This window comes from Poecilia reticulata, linkage group LG5 (genome assembly GCF_000633615.1).
Source record: "Poecilia reticulata strain Guanapo linkage group LG5, Guppy_female_1.0+MT, whole genome shotgun sequence".
Lineage (NCBI taxonomy): Eukaryota > Metazoa > Chordata > Actinopteri > Cyprinodontiformes > Poeciliidae > Poecilia > Poecilia reticulata.
Genome location: NC_024335.1, coordinates 15,939,105 through 15,958,119, shown reverse-complemented (window position 1 = coordinate 15,958,119; position 19,015 = coordinate 15,939,105). Strand labels below are relative to the sequence as shown.

The following is a 19,015-nucleotide window of genomic DNA, read 5'->3' as shown; positions in this document are numbered from 1 at the left end:
TCACTTGCCAATAAAAAAGTGCAACCCCAAAAATAGCATGAAATAAACAGATACATATGGCTGAATGGCTACAAGCTAAAAATACTCGAGAGCTTTCAAATCTTTCTTTACTTTTTTTTTTCTTCTTCTTTTTGCGGAGCATAGGCTATTGTTTTTGCAACCTTAACTTGGCGGATGCTGGCGGTTTGCGCTATTTGTCAGGCAGCTGATGTGCCAATTTAAGAGGGACTGCCGACTCCTCCTACTTCCTCTGCCGCAAAGCTGCGCCGGCGTGTAAATGGTGCGGACCTAGACGCAGGCTTGTTTGGAAGAACTTCGCGTGAGCAACACAAGGAAAGTAAGTTTGTGTTTTTCCGACCTTTTAAAGGTATTTCTTTATAACATTCTATTGAAGTTTCTGGATTCTCTTATGGTCAAATCTACTTCTTGCTTTCCCCATTATCCTGCTCTGCCTAAATGTTTTATTTATCATGTCAAATACCCATAATTTGTGATTCGTTTGTCAATATCTCGGCAGAGTACCGTTTACGTACACCCATGTTTCTTTTAAAAATAATTATCCACTCTTTCCAGGTGAACCATGATAATTAACCACGTGTTCTGAACACACCTTGTCTGATTTTATAATAGCTGACACAGCGGCGGTGTGTTGGCTGGCATGTACTGTACACTAACCATGACCTAATGCGGGGAATTGATCCGTCCCATCATAATCACTGTTAAAGTCAGCGTGACCTCTGACACAGTAAATAATCAGCACCATAAATCTCAAGTTGAAGTCCATCAGCGAAAAATGACTACAGGTTGCTTAGCTACCTCATTATTTGAACGGAAGTAAAACGGGGAACTGCTTGCTTAATTTGTTGATCCCAAGTTTTAAAATCAGAGTTTCTAAATGAATTTAGACCCGACTCTAGCGTTGTTTCAGTGAATCAGCATGAGATCAGTGAAACTGTGAACAGTATCGGATTTGTACAGCACTTGCATTTTAGTCAGAGACTAGAGGTTTAAATTAAATCATGTGAGCATTCACTAAACGCTAAGAGTATAAAATGATGACTGGACTTTTTTTCTTCTTCTTCTGTTGCTATAAACCCACTTTTTTCCATTTGCCTTTTTCTGGGCTTTAGGATCTTAAATAGTTAAAAGTCCACCAAAGCTACCAAGTGTTTGAATGCCCCTGAAATGTGATAGCTTGCAATGTTAATTTATTTCAGGATTAAATTAAAATATAGTATTGAACTCTTATGAATGTATTTTTGAAAAAATTAAAATTGAAGTATGTAGTTTTCTGTCTGGGTGGCCAGTAAACTCTGCAGTTTGTGCCACTGGGTCAAAGTGTGGTCCAAAGTCAGTGGGAGTGTCCGTGGAGAGTTTCTCAATAAAGCTGACGACTCGCCACCAGCTCAGCAGTCATCAGCACAAAGTTCAGTGACCGAGTGTTGCAAGAAGAAGAGACAAGAGAACAGGGAGAGCATCTGTGTTGGTGTTTGAGGAGTCTAACTGAGCTTGGATCGGTATTGGAGGAAGAAAGTGAGGATATCCCTTGAGAGAAAACTGAGGACAGCTGCTGGGGATTAGTCACGTTTTTCAAAATGTAAGACTGTTTTAACTTACTGTTTTGGGCTTCACGGTCAAACATTGTTCTGAACTGAGGAATAGATTCCGTTTTGCTTGGGTTTTACTTGAAGTACAAAGTTACCAAGTTGAGCTGTCGCCATTGGCTTATAGAAAGATGTCAACCAACGCTGTTTGTAATTGCAGGTCTGCATCCGCTCACATGGATTATGCCATGAAGTCTCTCAGCCTTCTGACTCCATCCTCCCTGTCAAAGTAAGGCCTGTCCTCCATTAGCCTGCACAATCAAGGCATTGCTAAGTTGAAGCAGCAGGTTTCCACTCAAACCATTTTGTTTTTTCTTCAGGGTTGTGACGTCCAGCGTCTCGGCCAGCGCCTCCATGACCTCCCAGCTGCTTTCTGGTCGAACCCTTCGATCAAAACCCTTCAGGGTAACGAATGTGGACCGCAGTGTGAAGAAAGGAATCATGGCAGAGACCCTTCTAGACCTGATGAATAAGGTGAGAAGATGGAAAAGCTAAATATAAGCTGAAGCCTTGGCAGTGGATAACCTGGTGCTGAGTTAATGGTAGTCCATGGGGGATTTGTTTGGTCATGTGATGGTGATTCAGATCAAGACTGTTGGGTGTTTAACTGAAACGGAGAATCAATGTCAGTCATGTGGTTGTATTTTCATGGTATCAGGGTCGAAATCTTTACAGTATATTGATTATCGGCATTTAAATGGCAATACTAATATCGGATATCTGCCCAAATCTTTCAAATTGTTCCATTTCTATCCTAAACCCTTCCACTGTACCTCTGGTTTAAGCGTCTGTCTTGATAGGTTTGTCAGATTCTCTCTCAAAGAAGACCACCTGGATTTTAATATCCTGTGATGCATCTAAATTCAGTTTTTCTGTACATTTTTAGCATATTTATAAAGTCTATAATCATATGTATATCTATATATATATTTTTTAACTGTGCTGACTATCTTTGCTTTTCTTTGCTGGCTCCAGGTCAGTGACTCTTTCAGTCTGCAGTGCGTCAGCGCCTTGGTTCTGGATGAGGATGGCACCGGCGTGGAAACCGAGGAGTTCTTCCAAACGCTTCCGGAGAACACGGTCCTGATGGTTCTAGAGAAGGAACAAAAGTGGAGTCTACATCCTGTAAGAGTCTTGTTCACTGTAACGGCCACTAGATGGCACTCTTCAGTAGTCTGTCCATGCCTCAAAATGCCAGTTGTTTATTTGGTAGGGAAATGTCAGGCGTTGCAATCCAGCTGCATGCATGTTAGATATCTAACCTAAAGAATAAAAACAATTTTAATTATGTGGTTTGCCCTTTTAAACTGAAAAAATCAACATAAGGTGTCTTCATAATATAAAATAATTAAAGGGAAAGGTTGAATTCCTCCTTATGAATGTTTACTGGGGTTTCCATTCCAGAAATGCCAACAAAATGTTCTTCCAACCAAACGATGTCTCTTCTGTCTCCCTTCCTCCTCACAGAACTGCCCCTCCAGACTTCAGACCATCGAGCGCCTACAGAAGCCCCGCACAGATGTGGCCAAACTGACTTTGGACCTATACAAAAACAACCCCAAGGATTTCATTGGCTGCCTTAATGTGAAAGCGACATTCTACGGCGCTTACACTGTGTCCTACGACCTGCGATGCTACGCAGCCAAAAAGATGCTCAAGTGAGTCTTAAACGTATAGCAGAGATTTTACTTTATTTGAATAATGCAGGTAAAAAACCAGGATTTCTGATAGACAAACTATCTGTAGTTCCTTTATAAGCAAGCATGGAGTTCAGTTCGTGTGACACATGGGTGATGCCAGGTGATTGGCTGACGAGGGTTTTATTAGGAGTTCCTAGTCAGTCCCTCTAGGATGTTGCCATGTCTCTTTGTGATTGTTGCAGCATAAAATTACTGATGACTGCAGCAGCACTTTTTTTTTCTTCCAAAAAAGTCAGTTTTAAAAAAAAATATTTTTGTTTAAAGTTTAGGTTTTCTATAACAACCCTTTTTAAAAAAAAATAAAATAAAATCTGTGATTTTACAAAAACGTTGAAATTGCTCTATGTAATCTTCTCCAAAACAGGATTTTTGCACCATTGGTAATTCTAGTGCAAATAACCTTCTTAAATACCTTTTTGAAATGGTGCCCTGACTACAAATCAAATCATCTTCTGAGTTGTCAAAGTGCAAAAGATGAATCCGTCATTCAAGTTGGCATGAACTCTAAACGCAGTTTACGCAAATCCAACGGAACTTCTCAAAAACCTAAACTCTGGTCAAAATTAAATGGAGTTGTAGTGATTAAGCTCCACACCATGATGCTGCCATCACCCTGCTTCACCATAAGAATGGTGTGCTGATTGCGACATGGCGTTGGTTTGGAGTGTACTCTCAAATTGGTCCACATGTTTCCTGTGCTTCCTATGTGGCAAACTGAAACAGGAAGTTGTATTTCTTATGCCATTTTCTAGTTTTAATGGATGGATTCAATGGTGCTTCATGAGCTCAAAACTTGGGATGTTCTCTCTGAGGCCTTTTCAGAACTGCTGTCTTATATTTTACTTTAGTAACTTAAAGATAAGCTGCTGTGTCCCATCTAAGGAATTGACCTTTTGAAATGAACTCCTGTAGAACTGAGTCGATATAAAGTCTGGGCTTGTTTAAAAAAAATGGTTGACTTGACATCTACAAACCGCAAACCAATCTTTGAATTGCTTTTTTGGAGCCAGTGCCCCTCTTTCCAGATGTTTTAGTGACCTTTTTTATTTTTCTGAGCACCAATTTCCAGAATTATTAGATGCACCTTAAATAGACAAAACAGGAATTTATCTGCTCATTTTCTATTGGTGACAATACAGAGAGCTGACAGAAGAACAAAGGTCAGATTTTAGTGAGATTAATTTTCCGAGGTGTTATGTCACCACTGCCTGGATCGGCTGGTTTCCAGCTTTGATATGGAGCCTCGGCCAAAGAGGATTATGGTTTGCAGACTTGTCAAATGTGATACTCGCTCTGCTGTTGAAAGGACATGAGAGCAGGTTGAGGAAGCAAGGCTAAAAATGGCTTTGGGCTGCTTTTTTTTCTCTTTTTTTAACACAACAAACACTTTTCAGTGTACTGTAGTTTATTGGGATCTTATGTGGAAGATGAGCACAAAATAGAGGACAAAAATATTTACAAATTCAAATCTGAAAAGTGGACATTTTTTTTTGTTGAGCCCTCTTTACTCTTATGCCCCTAAATAAAATCCAGGAAATGACAAACTTTCACCACACAATAAAGGTCTGGTGTTCCGAGGCACCAGACCTGGAAACAAAACATGGTGGAGATGCTTTTTTACATTTTTTATATATATTTCTTTCCAGCAGTGATGAGATGGTTGATCTAAGAAGACTGGAAGAAAACCAGTCGGATGATTATCTGAAACATGCAGCTGGAGCTTCATTGGACTGGACTAATGTAAAGCATACTCATGTCAGAATAGCCCAGTCAAAGTTTAGACCTAATTCCAAGATTTGGAAGTCTTAATAGGTTCTCTAAATCTAGGATTAAACCAGTCGCAGTAAGCAATTAATCATTGTTTAATTGCATAAGTTAGCATGAGCTTGATATCATTTTAATTTTTATTTTTTTTCAAGGTGTGATTGATTTGTTTAGATCAATTTTATTTGATTTTGGTTGTGTAGTTTTTTTGTTTGTTTTATTTTTTTAATTTTTTCTATACAGTATTCAAAATGTTGTCCAGTTCCACTCTGGAGTGTTCTGTACAAAGTTAAAGTTTGTCTTTGAGAGCGAAAACGTCCATTATTATACCATTATAATACTAATTTAAAATGGTCTCAAAACATTATTGCAACAATTTCTAGGACTCTTCATCATCCAGCAAAACCTATTGCAAAAGTCTTATCCAGGATGAGTTTGAACTATTTGGCAAAGAGCGAACAGAATGTCTTTACCTGCTCCAAAGCTGGTAGAAGTGGTACTGGCTGTAATTGCAGAGTCAGCTGGTTGTACAATGCATTGAAGCAGCTGGATGCTTAATACGATCAAATGACAAACTTCAGATTTGTGAAACATCAGATTCACACTTACCCACTACTTTGTTGGTCTCTGATAAAACCCATTAGTTTACCGTTGTAATGTGACAAACATGGAGATGTTTAAATGGTGCGAATACTTGTGTGGCCCACTGTACCAGGTCCTTTTTGGTTGTTGCTCTGGATGCGTATTACTCTGCACCCAACCAATCCAAATGGTGTATAGATGTTTACATATGCATGTCGGAGTTGTGTATTTCTGCTGCTGCATGAGGAACGGTCCTATTTTCACCCGCTCTCCTCCTCACTCTGCCTGTGCTCTGTGCCGTAGGGAGGCTCTGCGATGGACCATCTTCTCCATGCAGGCCACAGGCCACATCCTGCTGGGCTCCTCCTGCTACATCGAGCAGCTGCTGGAGGAAGAGGAGCGTGCCGAGAAGAGGCTGGCGCTGCCGGCGCTGCCGCAGGAGAGCCGGATTCGGCAGCTTCAGAGCATGCTGCTGGGGAAGAGCTCTGACTGATGACGACGATGATGCGCTGAAGTCGCAGGCAGACATGCCAGCTCCTTGATTTAGGTCACAGTGTAGATTTCACACACACTGAACAGTTCCGGTTAGATTTGTGTCATACCTTTAAAACTTCACTTTCTTTTTTTTTTGCTGTTACAGTTTGTTTTTGAATATTGGAGTTGACAAGTTGCTCCTTTGAATGCACTTTTTTTTTTATTTCTGTGTATAACTTGTTCCCATGGAAACGTAATAAATAAAAGCACCTTGTTTTATCTCCGTGCCTGATGGTGGAGCTGGGTGAGCTGTGGAGCGAGTTACGCCGCGCTCTGGGAGCCCATTAATCCGGCTTTATGTGCCGTTCCAGATCATGGTCGCCGTAATTGGCAACAGGTTCGGCTGTCTCTCCCACGCTTCCCTAATTGTCGCCCGGTCCGTACCGTCCTGTCGGCTGCAGCCTGCAGAGGAAATCGGGGAACGACCAGCAGCTGCAGCAGCAGGAGGAGGGGGGGGGGGGTTGGCGGTGCTGGATAAAACTGGGGATGGAAGCAACATTTTTTTCAGGAAGGCGGCAAATGAAGCAGGACAGATTTTCACAAAATTGGGTGTCTGCGTCCTGAGTAGAAGATAAATGTCGGATTCATTAGGGTTTGAGCAAATGTGGCACCCTTTCATGTCAACTTGGTTTCTTTTTTTCCAAGTCTTATCTGTATTTTAAAACAATGTTTCCTCTTTTTTTATATATGGGGAAGAATTGGTACTTGAGTGTGAATTACAATAAATGCTATGTATATTATCTCCTGGGTTTTATTAATGTAAAGGACATTTCATTTACAACTTAAAACATGTTTATCGAGTTTTTGAAAGCAAAGAAGTGGCTGTAAGAAAAAGATCTTAAAGTCAATTCGCTGAGCTACATGTTTTTTGGTTAAAACGAGCTTTTTCTTTGGTAAAGTAGAGGTTTGTAGAGAATCATTAAGTTAAAAAAATAGTGCTGTAAAACTAAAAGTGTTGCATTTGTTTTATAAGGTTCCTCAAGTAAATCTACTCTATTAACTGGTTGTAATACATTCAGCCTTCCTCTTATCTGCTGAAACTCACTCTTTTTCTCTCTGAAGGAACTTTGGATTTCTTAAAATGTTCAAATGCAGTTTCCTTTTGAATAGCTTTAAACTTTTAAGCACTGAAAAAAGTTAACTTTGAAGTGTGGACAGAGTGGCTTAATGTTTTATTTTTGCTTTATGAATGAAGGAACTTTGAGAAGAGAGCTCATGTTTATAATGACCTTTTCTGAAAAGGACTAAAAAACATCCATTTTCATCGCTAAGTTAATGTGCACCTTTTTGGAGTCTCTGCCTCAGGGACGTCATTCTCCCGTGGTTATTCCACTACGTCTAAATTATGAGCATTTCTTTTAAAAACCTGGTATAATACAATTGGTTCAAGCACAGAACAGATTCCAGATAAAAGCTCAGACTCTTAAGTCTAAATGAGTTGCAAATGTGGTTTGGCCTTCATAACAATATAGATATGTTGTAGCCCTCTTCCTCCTCCTCTTCCTCCACCAGCCAGTCAGTGAAAGTCATGCTGATAGAGGAGTCCTCAGAGGATCCAGCAGGAGCCGGAGCTCTGCCTGCGGACAATGCTGCAGCTCTTCTGTCTCTCATTGGGTCGCTTGGCTGCTGTTTGTTCTGCTGCTACTGATCCACAGAGGGACAAAAAAAAAAAAAAAAAAAACACACCACAGGACCGAGGCGGGATCCAGCTTCACATCAACTCTCCCAGCCAGGCAGCCCACAGGTTGCAGAAATGCATCACTGAGCGCGCGGTCCGGACGCGGGAGGTGAGATGATTTTCATCCCTAAGCAGATATTTCATGCTTTGTTTGCGATTTCTTTTCAAAACGAGAACAAGTAGCATGGTGATAGTTGACATCAATCTTCGTAAAAACATTTAAAACTGCGATTTCTGCGTTATGATTCTATAATTGTGGTTAAGCTCTTTCTTCCATATTGCATTTGGTGAACTTTTACGCAGTCCTGATTTTTGCTTTCAAGTGTCTAAAACGTGAACAAACGGCGCTTTCAACATTTACGTTCAACTTCTCGTTGTTTACCTGATGCGTGCTCGTTGCTGGAGCGGCGCATCGCTCTGCGTGCCGCTCGGCACAGAGCGTGCTCGCATATTGAATATTTATTTTTTATTTTTTGCAGAGGAATCTGGGTTTTATTGGGAACCTCGGGCTGTGTCTGTGGGAGTGGGGTGCCTGACACGGGCTGTGCTTCTCCCACGCTCCTCGGGGAGCCTCCCGCTGCAGCTGCTGGAAACATCTCGCTGCTGCGCTCACCGGAGTTGCGCACCGGCCGCTTGGATGCGTTTGCGTTTGTCCAGCAGGACTTAAAAACGCCGTTTCAAATCATCTACAAGTGAGGTTTATGTGTGGTAATTACTGTGGTTGAAGTCTTGGCGGACTTTATACCGTGTTAATCAACAAGTAGCTGGTTACGAATAATTGCTTCCAGCGGCGTGCACGGACATTTTGGGGGACAGGTGATCAAGTGGGAGGAGGAGGGGTGGAGGTGGGGGGGCTGCCAGCTGCGTTACTAAAGTCAGATTTTTAAAAAGGCTTATATACCTATTTCATATCTATAGTCATATATGCTGTCTTGGGCCACACACAGTAAAAAAAAGAAAAAGAAAAAAGAGAAGGATTTTTCTTTCCTGTTTTCTTTACTTCCTATGCATTTAAGTCATTGAAAAAAATTTTTTACACCACTTTTCATAATTTTATACATAAGAAACACAAACCTCAGTGCATTTTATTTGCTGCAGAATCTGATGTACCAACAGAAGTAGAATTGTTACATGGCAAAAAGAGAAGCCCTGATTTTGAAACACCTGGATACAATTTTATGTGCAACTTATTGTCTTACTGCAATTACAACCGAGGTTAAGAACATTAGTGAGCGATTAGCGTCATGGAGATCAAGGAGATCTTGAGAGTTTGTGGAGAAGTTTAAAGCAGAGTTTGGTTAGAGATATGTGTTGCATATCTCCCAGGAAAAAAAAAATACAAAGAGTGGTACAACTGCAAACTCGTGAACGGAGTCACTAGAAGAACCGTACAGATCAAGTTTGAGAGTCTGGTAACAGGACAGCTTCTTCTTGTTTGGCAGAGAAGAAGAACAGTCAAAGGTTTCAGTCTCTAGATGTGCAAAACTGGTGACCCTGGGGCATTTGCCATCAAAAGGAGTTGTTTTAATTTTAATGATTTATTTATTTGGAAAAACAAACATTTTCTTCTTGTTCATTAATTACAGTTCAAGCCATTCAAAGTGATGATAGGTGAGGATGAAAGCAGAAAGTCCAATTGGTTTATAACAACAACAAAGTTGAACAAACACCAAAAGCAGTTCTACTTGATTCAGATATGAATTTACAAATCCAATTAAAATCTATACAAATTTTTGTTTGTAGAATAATAATAAGAAGAATATTCATTAATTATTTTCTTTCCTCTTCATAAGTATGAGCTTTACTTTAGACTTAGACTTACTTTATTGTCTTTGCACAAAGACACGTTTGTGAATTTGTCCACAAAATGTCATTGCTTGGCTACTGGATTGCACTGGCCCCAGCACACAACTCTTCAGTGTTGGATCTATTCACCCAGAATCCCAATAAAATACATACAATTTGTGAATAAATGTGGAAAAAGCTTAGAGGGCATCATATAAACGTATGGGAACAATCTGTAAACAAAATATGGATTTTAGGTGGAGCTGGGATGTTTCCACTGCTGCTTATTATTCACCCTCAGGCTGAAAATGACACTGACATCAGAGCCAGTTGAACTTGTCGCCTATAGTGTGGTTTTAGACACGAAATAATTTGTGAAAACAAGAAAATGGTGAGGGGGGAAAAAAGAGATGGATGTACAGAAGATGGAGAGAAACTACATGAGATGCAGCAAGAGGAGCGACTGAGCAGAGAGGCGTTGCTGGCAACGGTGTGGAGGTGGAGATAAGCAAAGAAAGAAAAAGGGAGAAGCCTTGATGAAAGCGTGTGGTAGGAGCTCTGTTCTGCTGCGGAGAGCTTTGATTGCAACATTAAGGAGGGAAACACTGAAGACTGAAAGCCTGTGTGTGTGTGTGGGTATGTGTGTGTGTGTGGGTGTGTGTGTGTGTATGACTGATTCCAGTCAGCCAGATTGATTAGCTGACCTCTAATCCTCATTCAGTTGACTTACCTCATCAATTTGTTGCTGGACAACTTTCTGTCCACCTTCTCTCTCTCTCGCCTTTCAGCGGCCGGCTGTTTCGGCTCCATATTTCATACGCGTGATGAATAATTCAGGCGGCATGGGAAGCAACACTTAGAGCTCCCATGCTCTCCCCTCAAACCTGAAATTTGGAAAGTCTAACTGAATAATGGATCTGGCTTCATTCGGTGCAAAGAGGCTGAAAAGTAGACGCGACAAATGTGACCAAATAATCTTCTCTTGTTTATTGTCAGTTGAAGATTTATGCAAATAAGATGTGAAAAAGAGAAAGATGTTTTCTTAAAAACTTAGTTAAAAAAAATGGTTTTACTTGATTTTTTTTTCTTATTCATCCTCTCCCTTTAGGTGCTCTCTAGTGTTTTTTTTAAAGCTTTATGCCTCTGAATATTTTTTTTTCCAGCTTCTCACTACATGCGACAGAAAATTACATATATTTTACTCACCTGAACTGCTAATAAAAAGACCAACTTGATCCAGTACTTTCAGACTTAACCCAGTTTATTAGGCTTGTATGTTGAACAGTTACATCCGTCCTTGCTTATGGCCACACTGTCCTTAAAGATTATTGTTAATACATATAAAACACGTTGCATAAATAATGCTCGCATCATGACGTAACTCTGTAGGCTGATAACGTAGGTGCTGCATACTTTTTATAGCTGCAACTGGTGCTGCGTTTTCATATTTTATATTCCGCTGTTGCACTTTCAGTTGAAGTTTCTGCCTTGACGAGCAAGAAAAAGCAAAGCCATGGGATCCCATTCATAACCCAGAATGCAGTGCAAATTCAGTGGGTCATTAATGTCAATTGGTAAAAAAGAAAAAAACAACAACAAAAAAAACAACAAAAGGATTTGTCTAAGCAAGCCCAACCTGCTGCATGGAGTCATTCGTTTCAGAACAATTCCTCGGATTAAACAAGCAAGTGGCGACAGTGGAAAAGAATCCCTCCTTTTTAATAGGAACCAAAACAAACAAACAAACAAACAAACAAACAAACAAACAAAATCACCTGTTCAGGCATACTTTCTACACAAAACACACAGTACACAGAGTAAATTAAATCTCTTTCAGTGGCTCAGTTCAACCAAAGACTACAGCACCGAGCCAGGAGAACTTTCTATGGGAAAGTCCAGATGACGATAATGTCATGGCTTTGTGGGCTTCTGATAAGTTGATCCACAACATTTGTGTCGACTGTCTGAGGACGGGTATAAGGGCAACACCTCAACACAGTGAGTCAGTGATTGACTTTATGTAAAAATCAAAATATATCACTCATAAAAATTGTCTGGACAGTATATTATGAGACAATCTGTGAACAGATGCTGTTGTGAATACTAAGGCTAGCTAGCATGACTACCAATGACGGTGGATAAACTGTTTTCCCGTAACAGTAAGTTGTTTCTCAGCACACTGAGCAGAGCGTAAACGAGGTGATTGACAGCACTAAGTCCCACCCCCTGACTCCAATAGGTCGTTTTTTATTGGAAGCGGTGAATTTCTTCAGACAGCAATATAGTAGCTCAAGAAGGAGGTGGAGGAGTTTGATTTTTTTCACACAGATTACCTGTCTCATGCTATCACAACATGCTGACAGTTTTAACAAATATGTAAAAATCTACTTTTAGAAAAGTTGCATAATGCAACTTTCAATACAAAGTGTAAGCACCATGGTAATGTGCAGGAGCTGTGTCCCAGAGATTAATGTTTTTGTGTGCAAAGTGCAGATGAACTAATATGGAAATGAGTTTATTTGTTTCGTTGTGCAAACAAACAAATCCGTAAGATAGTAAATACTTATTCTCATTATTGTATCTTTTTCCTATAGTCTATTTTGTGTTGGTCTATCGCATGAAATCCAATAAAACATGGAGACGCTTTTTGGTAATGTAAAGAAAAGGAAAAAGACTTAAGGGGCATGAAGACTTTCTTAAAGTACCGTTTTACTGGAAAATTCACAATCACAAATTGTCCAAGGACTACAGTCCGTCCCTCAGGAGGCACGTTGACCGGTCTGTGTGAGCAGGACAGAAATAGAGCTGACCGACCCGAGGACCCTGTGGCTGATTTGTTAGACGCGTTTCATCTCCTGGTATCAAACATTCACAGCTCCGTGTTACACTCCTGACTTTCATCATCTCTGCTTTCAGCCTCACCACAAAGCCATTTAGTGTGGACTATAAGCAGGAGTCTTTGGAGAGCAACTTACTCAGTGCATGCGCCGCTATGTGTGTGGCGTGGTTTGTTTTTCTCTCTCTCAGGCCAATTGAGCTGAGGATGAGCAGTGGCCTGCACATATCTAACTGACATTTTGTCTCCATCATGGTGGCTGATCTGGAGAGAGTTCTCCAATAACAGCTTGATTTCTCTGTTGCACAAGCACTTCTTGCTGTATATTCTCATGTTGCTTTTATTTATTTTTTTTGTTGTGGTTGCTCATCCATTTTTGCAGCTGCTTCTCAGGTTTGATCCAAGTAATGTGATGAGAGTATGAAGGTATTTTTCATGAAAAAAAGATTTGTGCCTTGAACCTGAGAAGTTGAAGTCAGAGAGAAAATCGTAGAACGGTTTTGCGGTTTTACATTTGACATACAGCAGTTGCACCTCTTCAAATTCTTAAGTAAAAAGTGCACAAATTGTATTTATTCTAAAAATTAAAAAAAAGTTACACTTTTACATTCCCCCCCAAATGGCCCAGAACAAATGACACATGTTGGGGGGAACAAAGTAAATTGTGAATATTTATCACTCACAGACACAAAACTACTGTTAGAGGTTCACAGATAAACTACAGTAAATTAAAGATCTTAAACATAATAAAAAATTAAGTGCATTTTTCACTCTACCAAAGCATTAAAATACCTTCATCTGAGACTCATTGCTCTACTTGCTTTGTGCCCACGATGCTGCAGCAGGTGATGGAGGTCAACTTTTGCTTGTTTTTTTTTTTACACAAACAAAAATGAACGGACTCCTTGAGGTCAGGTTTGACCAGGCCAAACACACGAACAAGAGACCGCGTGTTCTGATTTATTCATAATCCACAAGTTGCACCTGGAACCTTCTTTAATTACTTCTGACCATTAAATTAAACCCCGCAAATCATGTCACATTGGACGCTTCCAGCAACAGAAGATGACAGAAACTTCATTCTCTTGACAGCTTCCTTTGAATTGATTTGACAGCCTGATAGGATTTTAGGGAGCCTCTTTGAATAACTTTGCATCATAATGAAGTATTTGAACATAAGCACGGCATGTCAGCCCTCGGATGAAGAGAAAAGTGGAGGTATTTAATGAATGCCTCCTTGTTTACTTAACATTTCGTACTGCAGGAGTGACTGTGCTAATGAGGGGAGCTTTGTGACACTTAAACTCCTACTAATGTGGAGGGTTATTGTAATAAACAGTTAAAGTCGCTATTTATTATTAAAGTTGGTTTGTTTTTCTATATGCAATAAATAACAAAAGGAAAACATCAGTTCAGACAGCTAAATACATTTGTGGTTTTTGTATTTTTAATGTGAAGAAGAGAAGAGTGTAGATTTTAGAAGCAGTAGAAAAATGTCAAACACATTTTCCGTCTCCCTGGACAACAGACTGTATTGGTGAAGTTTAATGTGGGGTTCCATTAGTGTCAAAAATTTAAATGTAAACATCTATCTATGTAGCGTGCTTATGTAATGTAACATGTCTCTGTACATAAGTAAGCTGTGTATGTAGCGGGCTTGTGTGTAAAATAATGGCTCAAGTCATTTTTTGCCAAAAGAAATTTTGACCAAAAAAACAAACAAACAAAAAATCACCACCTCTTTTTTTTTTTTTGTAAAAAGATAAAAAAAATGATTTAGGCCATTATTTTAGGAAAGTGAAGCTTTAAGGGGCATATGTTGTATCTGCTGTGGGCTTATGTATTGGTAGGGATTCTATTAGTGCCAAAAATATGTTACTGTGTTTATGTAAGATGTGTATGTTGCCTGCTTAGTTTATGTCCTTAAATCTTTATATTTTAAAAGTCTGCTGTTTAGAGTGTAATCTCCTCTGACGTCATCAGCTAGCGTAGCAACATGGGACCCAGTGACTAAAAAAAGCTTAACAAGCTCAGGAGAGAGCCGAGCTCTGTTCTGATCACTGTTCTAGAGCTAATTGTGGGGAGAAGAATAAAATTAAGAAAAGACTGAACAACCTTCAGAATACAATAACTCGACAACACAGCGTCTTCAGTCACAGGCTACTGCTGATCCACTGCAGCACACCCCTCTACAGGAGATCTTTCTTTTTCACAGTTGTTTCCACCTGTAAAGACTCCATCTGTAGAGACATGCATGATGAGAACGCCTTCTCTTTTCTACTTAACTACAGATGCAGTTGACCACTTTTGGATGGTTTTTAGCTGGACTAAAAGAAAAGAGACAATTAAAAAACCAATAAAAATATTCTGATTAGTGAATGCACCATGCATCGCAGCCGCCGCACTTGCTGGGTTGGAAGTTGTTACCATGGGAAGCGAGCACAAAGTTAGCTATTTTCAGTACCAGCGAAGTCTTTAAAAACAAAGTCAGAGGAATCACAGGAACCATTAGAGGCTTTGTAAAATGTATTTTAGTTGGTTGGTTATTCAGCTGCTACAGCAGAGCGAGACTTCGGTGGGTGCGGCTCTTTTCACGCTTTCATCATCTTGGACTTTTGCTACTTTGCTTGGTTCATCGTTAAAGCTTAGTTTATTTTCTAAATCAAATGAAGCCGTTTTAGAGTTTTGCTTCCTGGCATTTTTGCAAAGTTTTTTTTTTGTGGATTTTAAGCTCCGTCTTAGACCAACACATGTCTGAGCCGCCACTAATAATAGAGTTTTTATTGACTCATGTATAAACAAGGTCTGCATGTAGCTTTAATGTGTAAATCACTGCTTTTCTTTATGGACCGGTGTTACGAAGGGACACGTCTAAAACAAATCGTTCCTCAAGAAACAGCACACATTTCATTTGTGCATAAAACAGCGTGTGGTTGACAATGAAAGCTGTTTAAATCACTGTCTCCAATAAACATACAGTCTCGAGCAGCTTGCTCAGCCTCTGTATGCAGAAGGTTTACTTTACTGACTGGTGCAGCTGTACCCCGCAGGGCTCTGTAGGAATTAGTTTTTGTGATTTATGCCGTAATTGGCATAGAAATTGGCAGATCACACTCTCGTGACTGTCTTTTTTTTTGTTCGTGATTTAACCATTTGTGTTTTAGTTCTGTGATGACAAAACTGCAGATGATTTTTTGGGGAAAGGTCTAACTACATAGATTAAGAAAAAAAAACTGATTTGGAAAAGTGGAACTTGGCCTCATTTTATGTAAACTACAGTATTACAGACAGGTTTTCTAGGATCATTCAGAACAAATTGTTTAAAAATGCCTCTGAGGGCTTGGCAGGCAGAAGAAATCCTCCTAAAGATGCTCATTAAATCTTTTTTTTTTTTTCTGTTTTCATTTGCAACACAGTGGAAAAAAACACACAATTTCTCGCCAAACTCACTGTCCAGAAGTCAAGTGTCAGGCTGCTTTTTAGTGTTTTATTTATGTGGCCAGACCGAAGCTGTTCCTTAACAAAAGGCACATGGCAGTCCGTATGAAGCTCACCGGACTGGAGTGGCCAAGACTTGAATCCAATTGAACAATCACTAAAAAGATCTGAAAATGTCTGAAATACGTTTCCCTTCCAACCTGACGGAGCTGGAGGAGAAATAGAAGGAAAATCTGGTCAAGCTGCATAAAGTTAGGTGACTGGAAGCTGGTGTCTCCGTGTTCAAAAAACATTTGAGCTTCTAATTGCTGCCATCAACAAAGTATCAAGCAAAAGCTGATTTACTGGTTCTCTGTTTTTCATAAATTAGCAAAAATCTCAAAAAGCATTATCGGTATTGTCAAAGTGTTGATAACGTTGGGGAAAGAAAATAATTTAATAAAACTTGGAATAACGCAGTAATATAAGAAAATGTTAAACTGTAGATAAACTGCACTGTAGATTAGTTGGTTTATGGAAAAGTTAAAGGGACATAAATACTTTGCACGGTGCTGCATGTTTGATCTATCGCAGTATGTTGTCTGCCTCATTCATCACACGTTTCGGTCTGAAGTTCTTGCAGCGTTCCTGTAAGATACACAGATCATGAAAAACTTTCCATGTTCCAAAAGCAACCTCAGGGAAAGAATACGCTTTCTGATGCAAAATTTGTCTTTATTTTTAAGGTATTCAAGTCACAATGAACAGAATCATGAGGATATGATCGGCTCAGTTGTCACTTTACACATCCCATATTGTTACCGTTGTTATTCAATCGTGATCTTTTTGTTCTGTGATTCCGCAGCGTTTCTATTTCCAACCAAATTCCTCAAAATAACCCCGCTCCTTGATGGATCCTCCATTCATGTATCCCCTCTTTATCTCTTATTACTAGCTCTGTCATTTTGACAACCTGTTACATCAGCATGTCACGCAGGAATAGCGAGATTATCTCCGCTGCCATTCATCTTTTTTAATCTTTGAGCTGCTGCCTCTGGGAGAAGCCGATGTGTCCAAAGCTGTTCAATTATACATGCCAGGCGTTCTCTTGTCTCACACTTTCTGGTTCCACACACTGGAGGGGAAAAGCACTGCACATCAGATGTGTGTGGAAAGTGGTGCTACTCTACATTTGTGACTTTATCAGTAAATCTGAGTCTCTGGTGGTGTGTGTGTATTGAACTGAATGAACTATACTGTCACATTACTGTGACATGATGTTCAGAAGCTTATTTGGTGTGGCGTATTTTTAGATAACAAACATGAGATGTTCAAATGTAGTTCAAATTCCAATAAAAACAGTAAAATGTCCCTTTAATAGAGCCAAGCCGGAACCTCTCAATCAGATACCAACTTCTGCATCAATAAGCAGAACAGAACTTGTTCAGGTGGCAGCTGTACGTTTTTTGTTTTTTGAGTGCTAATGCTGCTCTCTGAAATGATGGCGCCCAGGGTGGAAAGCCACGTTGATCATATCTAGCTGTAGACACTCTTCTGTATGCAGGTGTACATCTGTCACAATAGCATATGAGCAATGACATAATTAGTTCCTAAAAAGCCTGATCATTTACAGACTATATTTGTTCTCATTATTGGTTTCTTCAAATCTTGGAAATGTTCCTGGTTTCAATCACCTGGAGGAGTCGTTGGTGATCCTCTTCCACTTGTGGCGACTTAAGTAGATAAATTACGTCCAGAAATGCAACGGCCTGTTCGTTTTCCTGCCTTTGACACTCAGCTAGTTAGCAAGAGTGGCCATGCTGTTCTCTGCCAAGACTTTTATCTGCATTTAGAAAATGATCTGTCTGCAGAGAGCTAAGCTCAAAGATTCAGTCTAATTGGCCTTTTTTTGTTTTTTTAAAGATGGAGAACATTCAAAGCTCTTTCCTCTCCAGGGTCAGGCTTTTCAGCAACCGTCACACGGGCTGATGTGTGTGCCACATGAGCAGCCCTTTAATTAGATGGTGGTGCTTTCAAAAATAGTAACTGAACTGTACTTTTGCCTAAAGAGCAGCGGGTTGAGATCACACTAGAGCTACAAGTCTCCTAGAAATAAACTTTAAAAAATAAACCTGGACAGCCAATCCAACGATCTCTGCAGGAAAACCAACGTGTCACAACGTCACCTTTCTAAAGTGATTTCACTTTCGGCAAAAAAAATAAAATAAAATAAAAAAAGTGACTGAGGCCATTATTGTAGGAAGGTCAAAATGAGTAGGATTCAGTGTAATCCTTCGGTGATCAGATTGCTCCGCTGCTGTGATTTTAAGATTGGGAATATCTTTCCACCTTTGCTCCTTAATGTACCCTGAGTGTGTAGCCCGGTAATCATGCAGCGTTTCACTCAGGCAATCATGAGCAGAGTCTTTAGAGACCGAAGCAGCCTTCTGGGGGCCGCTGGCAACCAGGAAACCGTGAGCCTGTTGTAGAGGAAGGCTGATGTAAGACTTTAGAGTGGAAAAAACTGCCACCTCTGCTCTCTGGGACAGCTTGTTTACCAGCACTTCTTGGCTTCCTGCCTTCATTCGGCATCTTATACTCCCCGCCCTTGTCTAAAATTTCCTCTCCAGCAGGTGTTTCGGGTAGCCTACTTTCAGGTGCCCTTTTTCCAAATGAGAATCCTCTGCTTCACCGATGGTGAGCATTTCCATTTCTGTCCTGTGTTCATCTGAAGCCTCTGGTGGCAATCAGCCTGCTCCCCATCACGCCGGCTGGGAGCGCGAGGCGGCGAGGCCAGCTGCTGGGCTGACTTCTGCACACCGTCATTTCTGAGTGCGCACGTCTCATCTCACCCCTGAACGTTTTTTCATCTGTTCCTTCATCAGTTTTCCTCTCTCTTTGACTTGCCACGGCTTATTTCTCGCCATTAAAACCAAAACTTAGTCTGCACTGCTCTTTTAAAACGTATTCCAACCCTCTGTAACTCTTATGTTAACGCTAGCTTACATGCTGGGTAACACTTTATTTGAAGGGGGGTGAATAAGACTGTCATGATACTTTCATAAACATGACATAACACCTGTCATGAACATGAATAAGCCTTCATGAATATTTA

The 19,015-nt window shown here is 40.1% G+C and overlaps 2 protein-coding genes across 4 annotated transcripts in view; both read left to right on the top strand.

Annotated features, from left to right (window-relative positions):
- Positions 1-232: 232 nt before the first annotated feature.
- On the top strand, positions 233-6,411 carry cidec (cell death inducing DFFA like effector c). Of its 2 annotated transcripts, none has more exons than XM_008409613.1 (6): positions 233-337; positions 1,765-1,833; positions 1,925-2,078; positions 2,580-2,729; positions 3,072-3,262; positions 5,954-6,411. In XM_008409613.1, the coding sequence occupies exons 2-6, from the start codon at positions 1,781-1,783 to the stop codon at positions 6,141-6,143; spliced, it is 738 nt and encodes a 245-aa protein (XP_008407835.1). In that variant the 5' UTR covers positions 233-337; positions 1,765-1,780; the 3' UTR covers positions 6,144-6,411. The 2 variants fall into 2 exon arrangements, with proteins under 2 accessions (XP_008407835.1, XP_008407834.1); XM_008409612.2 differs by lacking the exon at positions 233-337 and adding an exon at positions 1,425-1,597.
- Positions 6,412-7,696: 1,285 nt separating this feature from the next.
- The window catches only part of LOC103465069 (probable G-protein coupled receptor 22), a 20,957-nt gene continuing 9,638 nt past the window's right edge, over positions 7,697-19,015 (top strand). Inside the window, exons 1-2 of one of the 2 annotated variants that reach the window (XM_008409615.2) lie at positions 7,697-7,971; positions 8,342-8,554. The gene's annotated coding sequence lies outside the window, so the exon portion shown is untranslated. The remainder of the gene's footprint in view (positions 7,972-8,341; positions 8,555-19,015) is intronic. The other variant, XM_008409614.2, reaches the window with a different exon arrangement.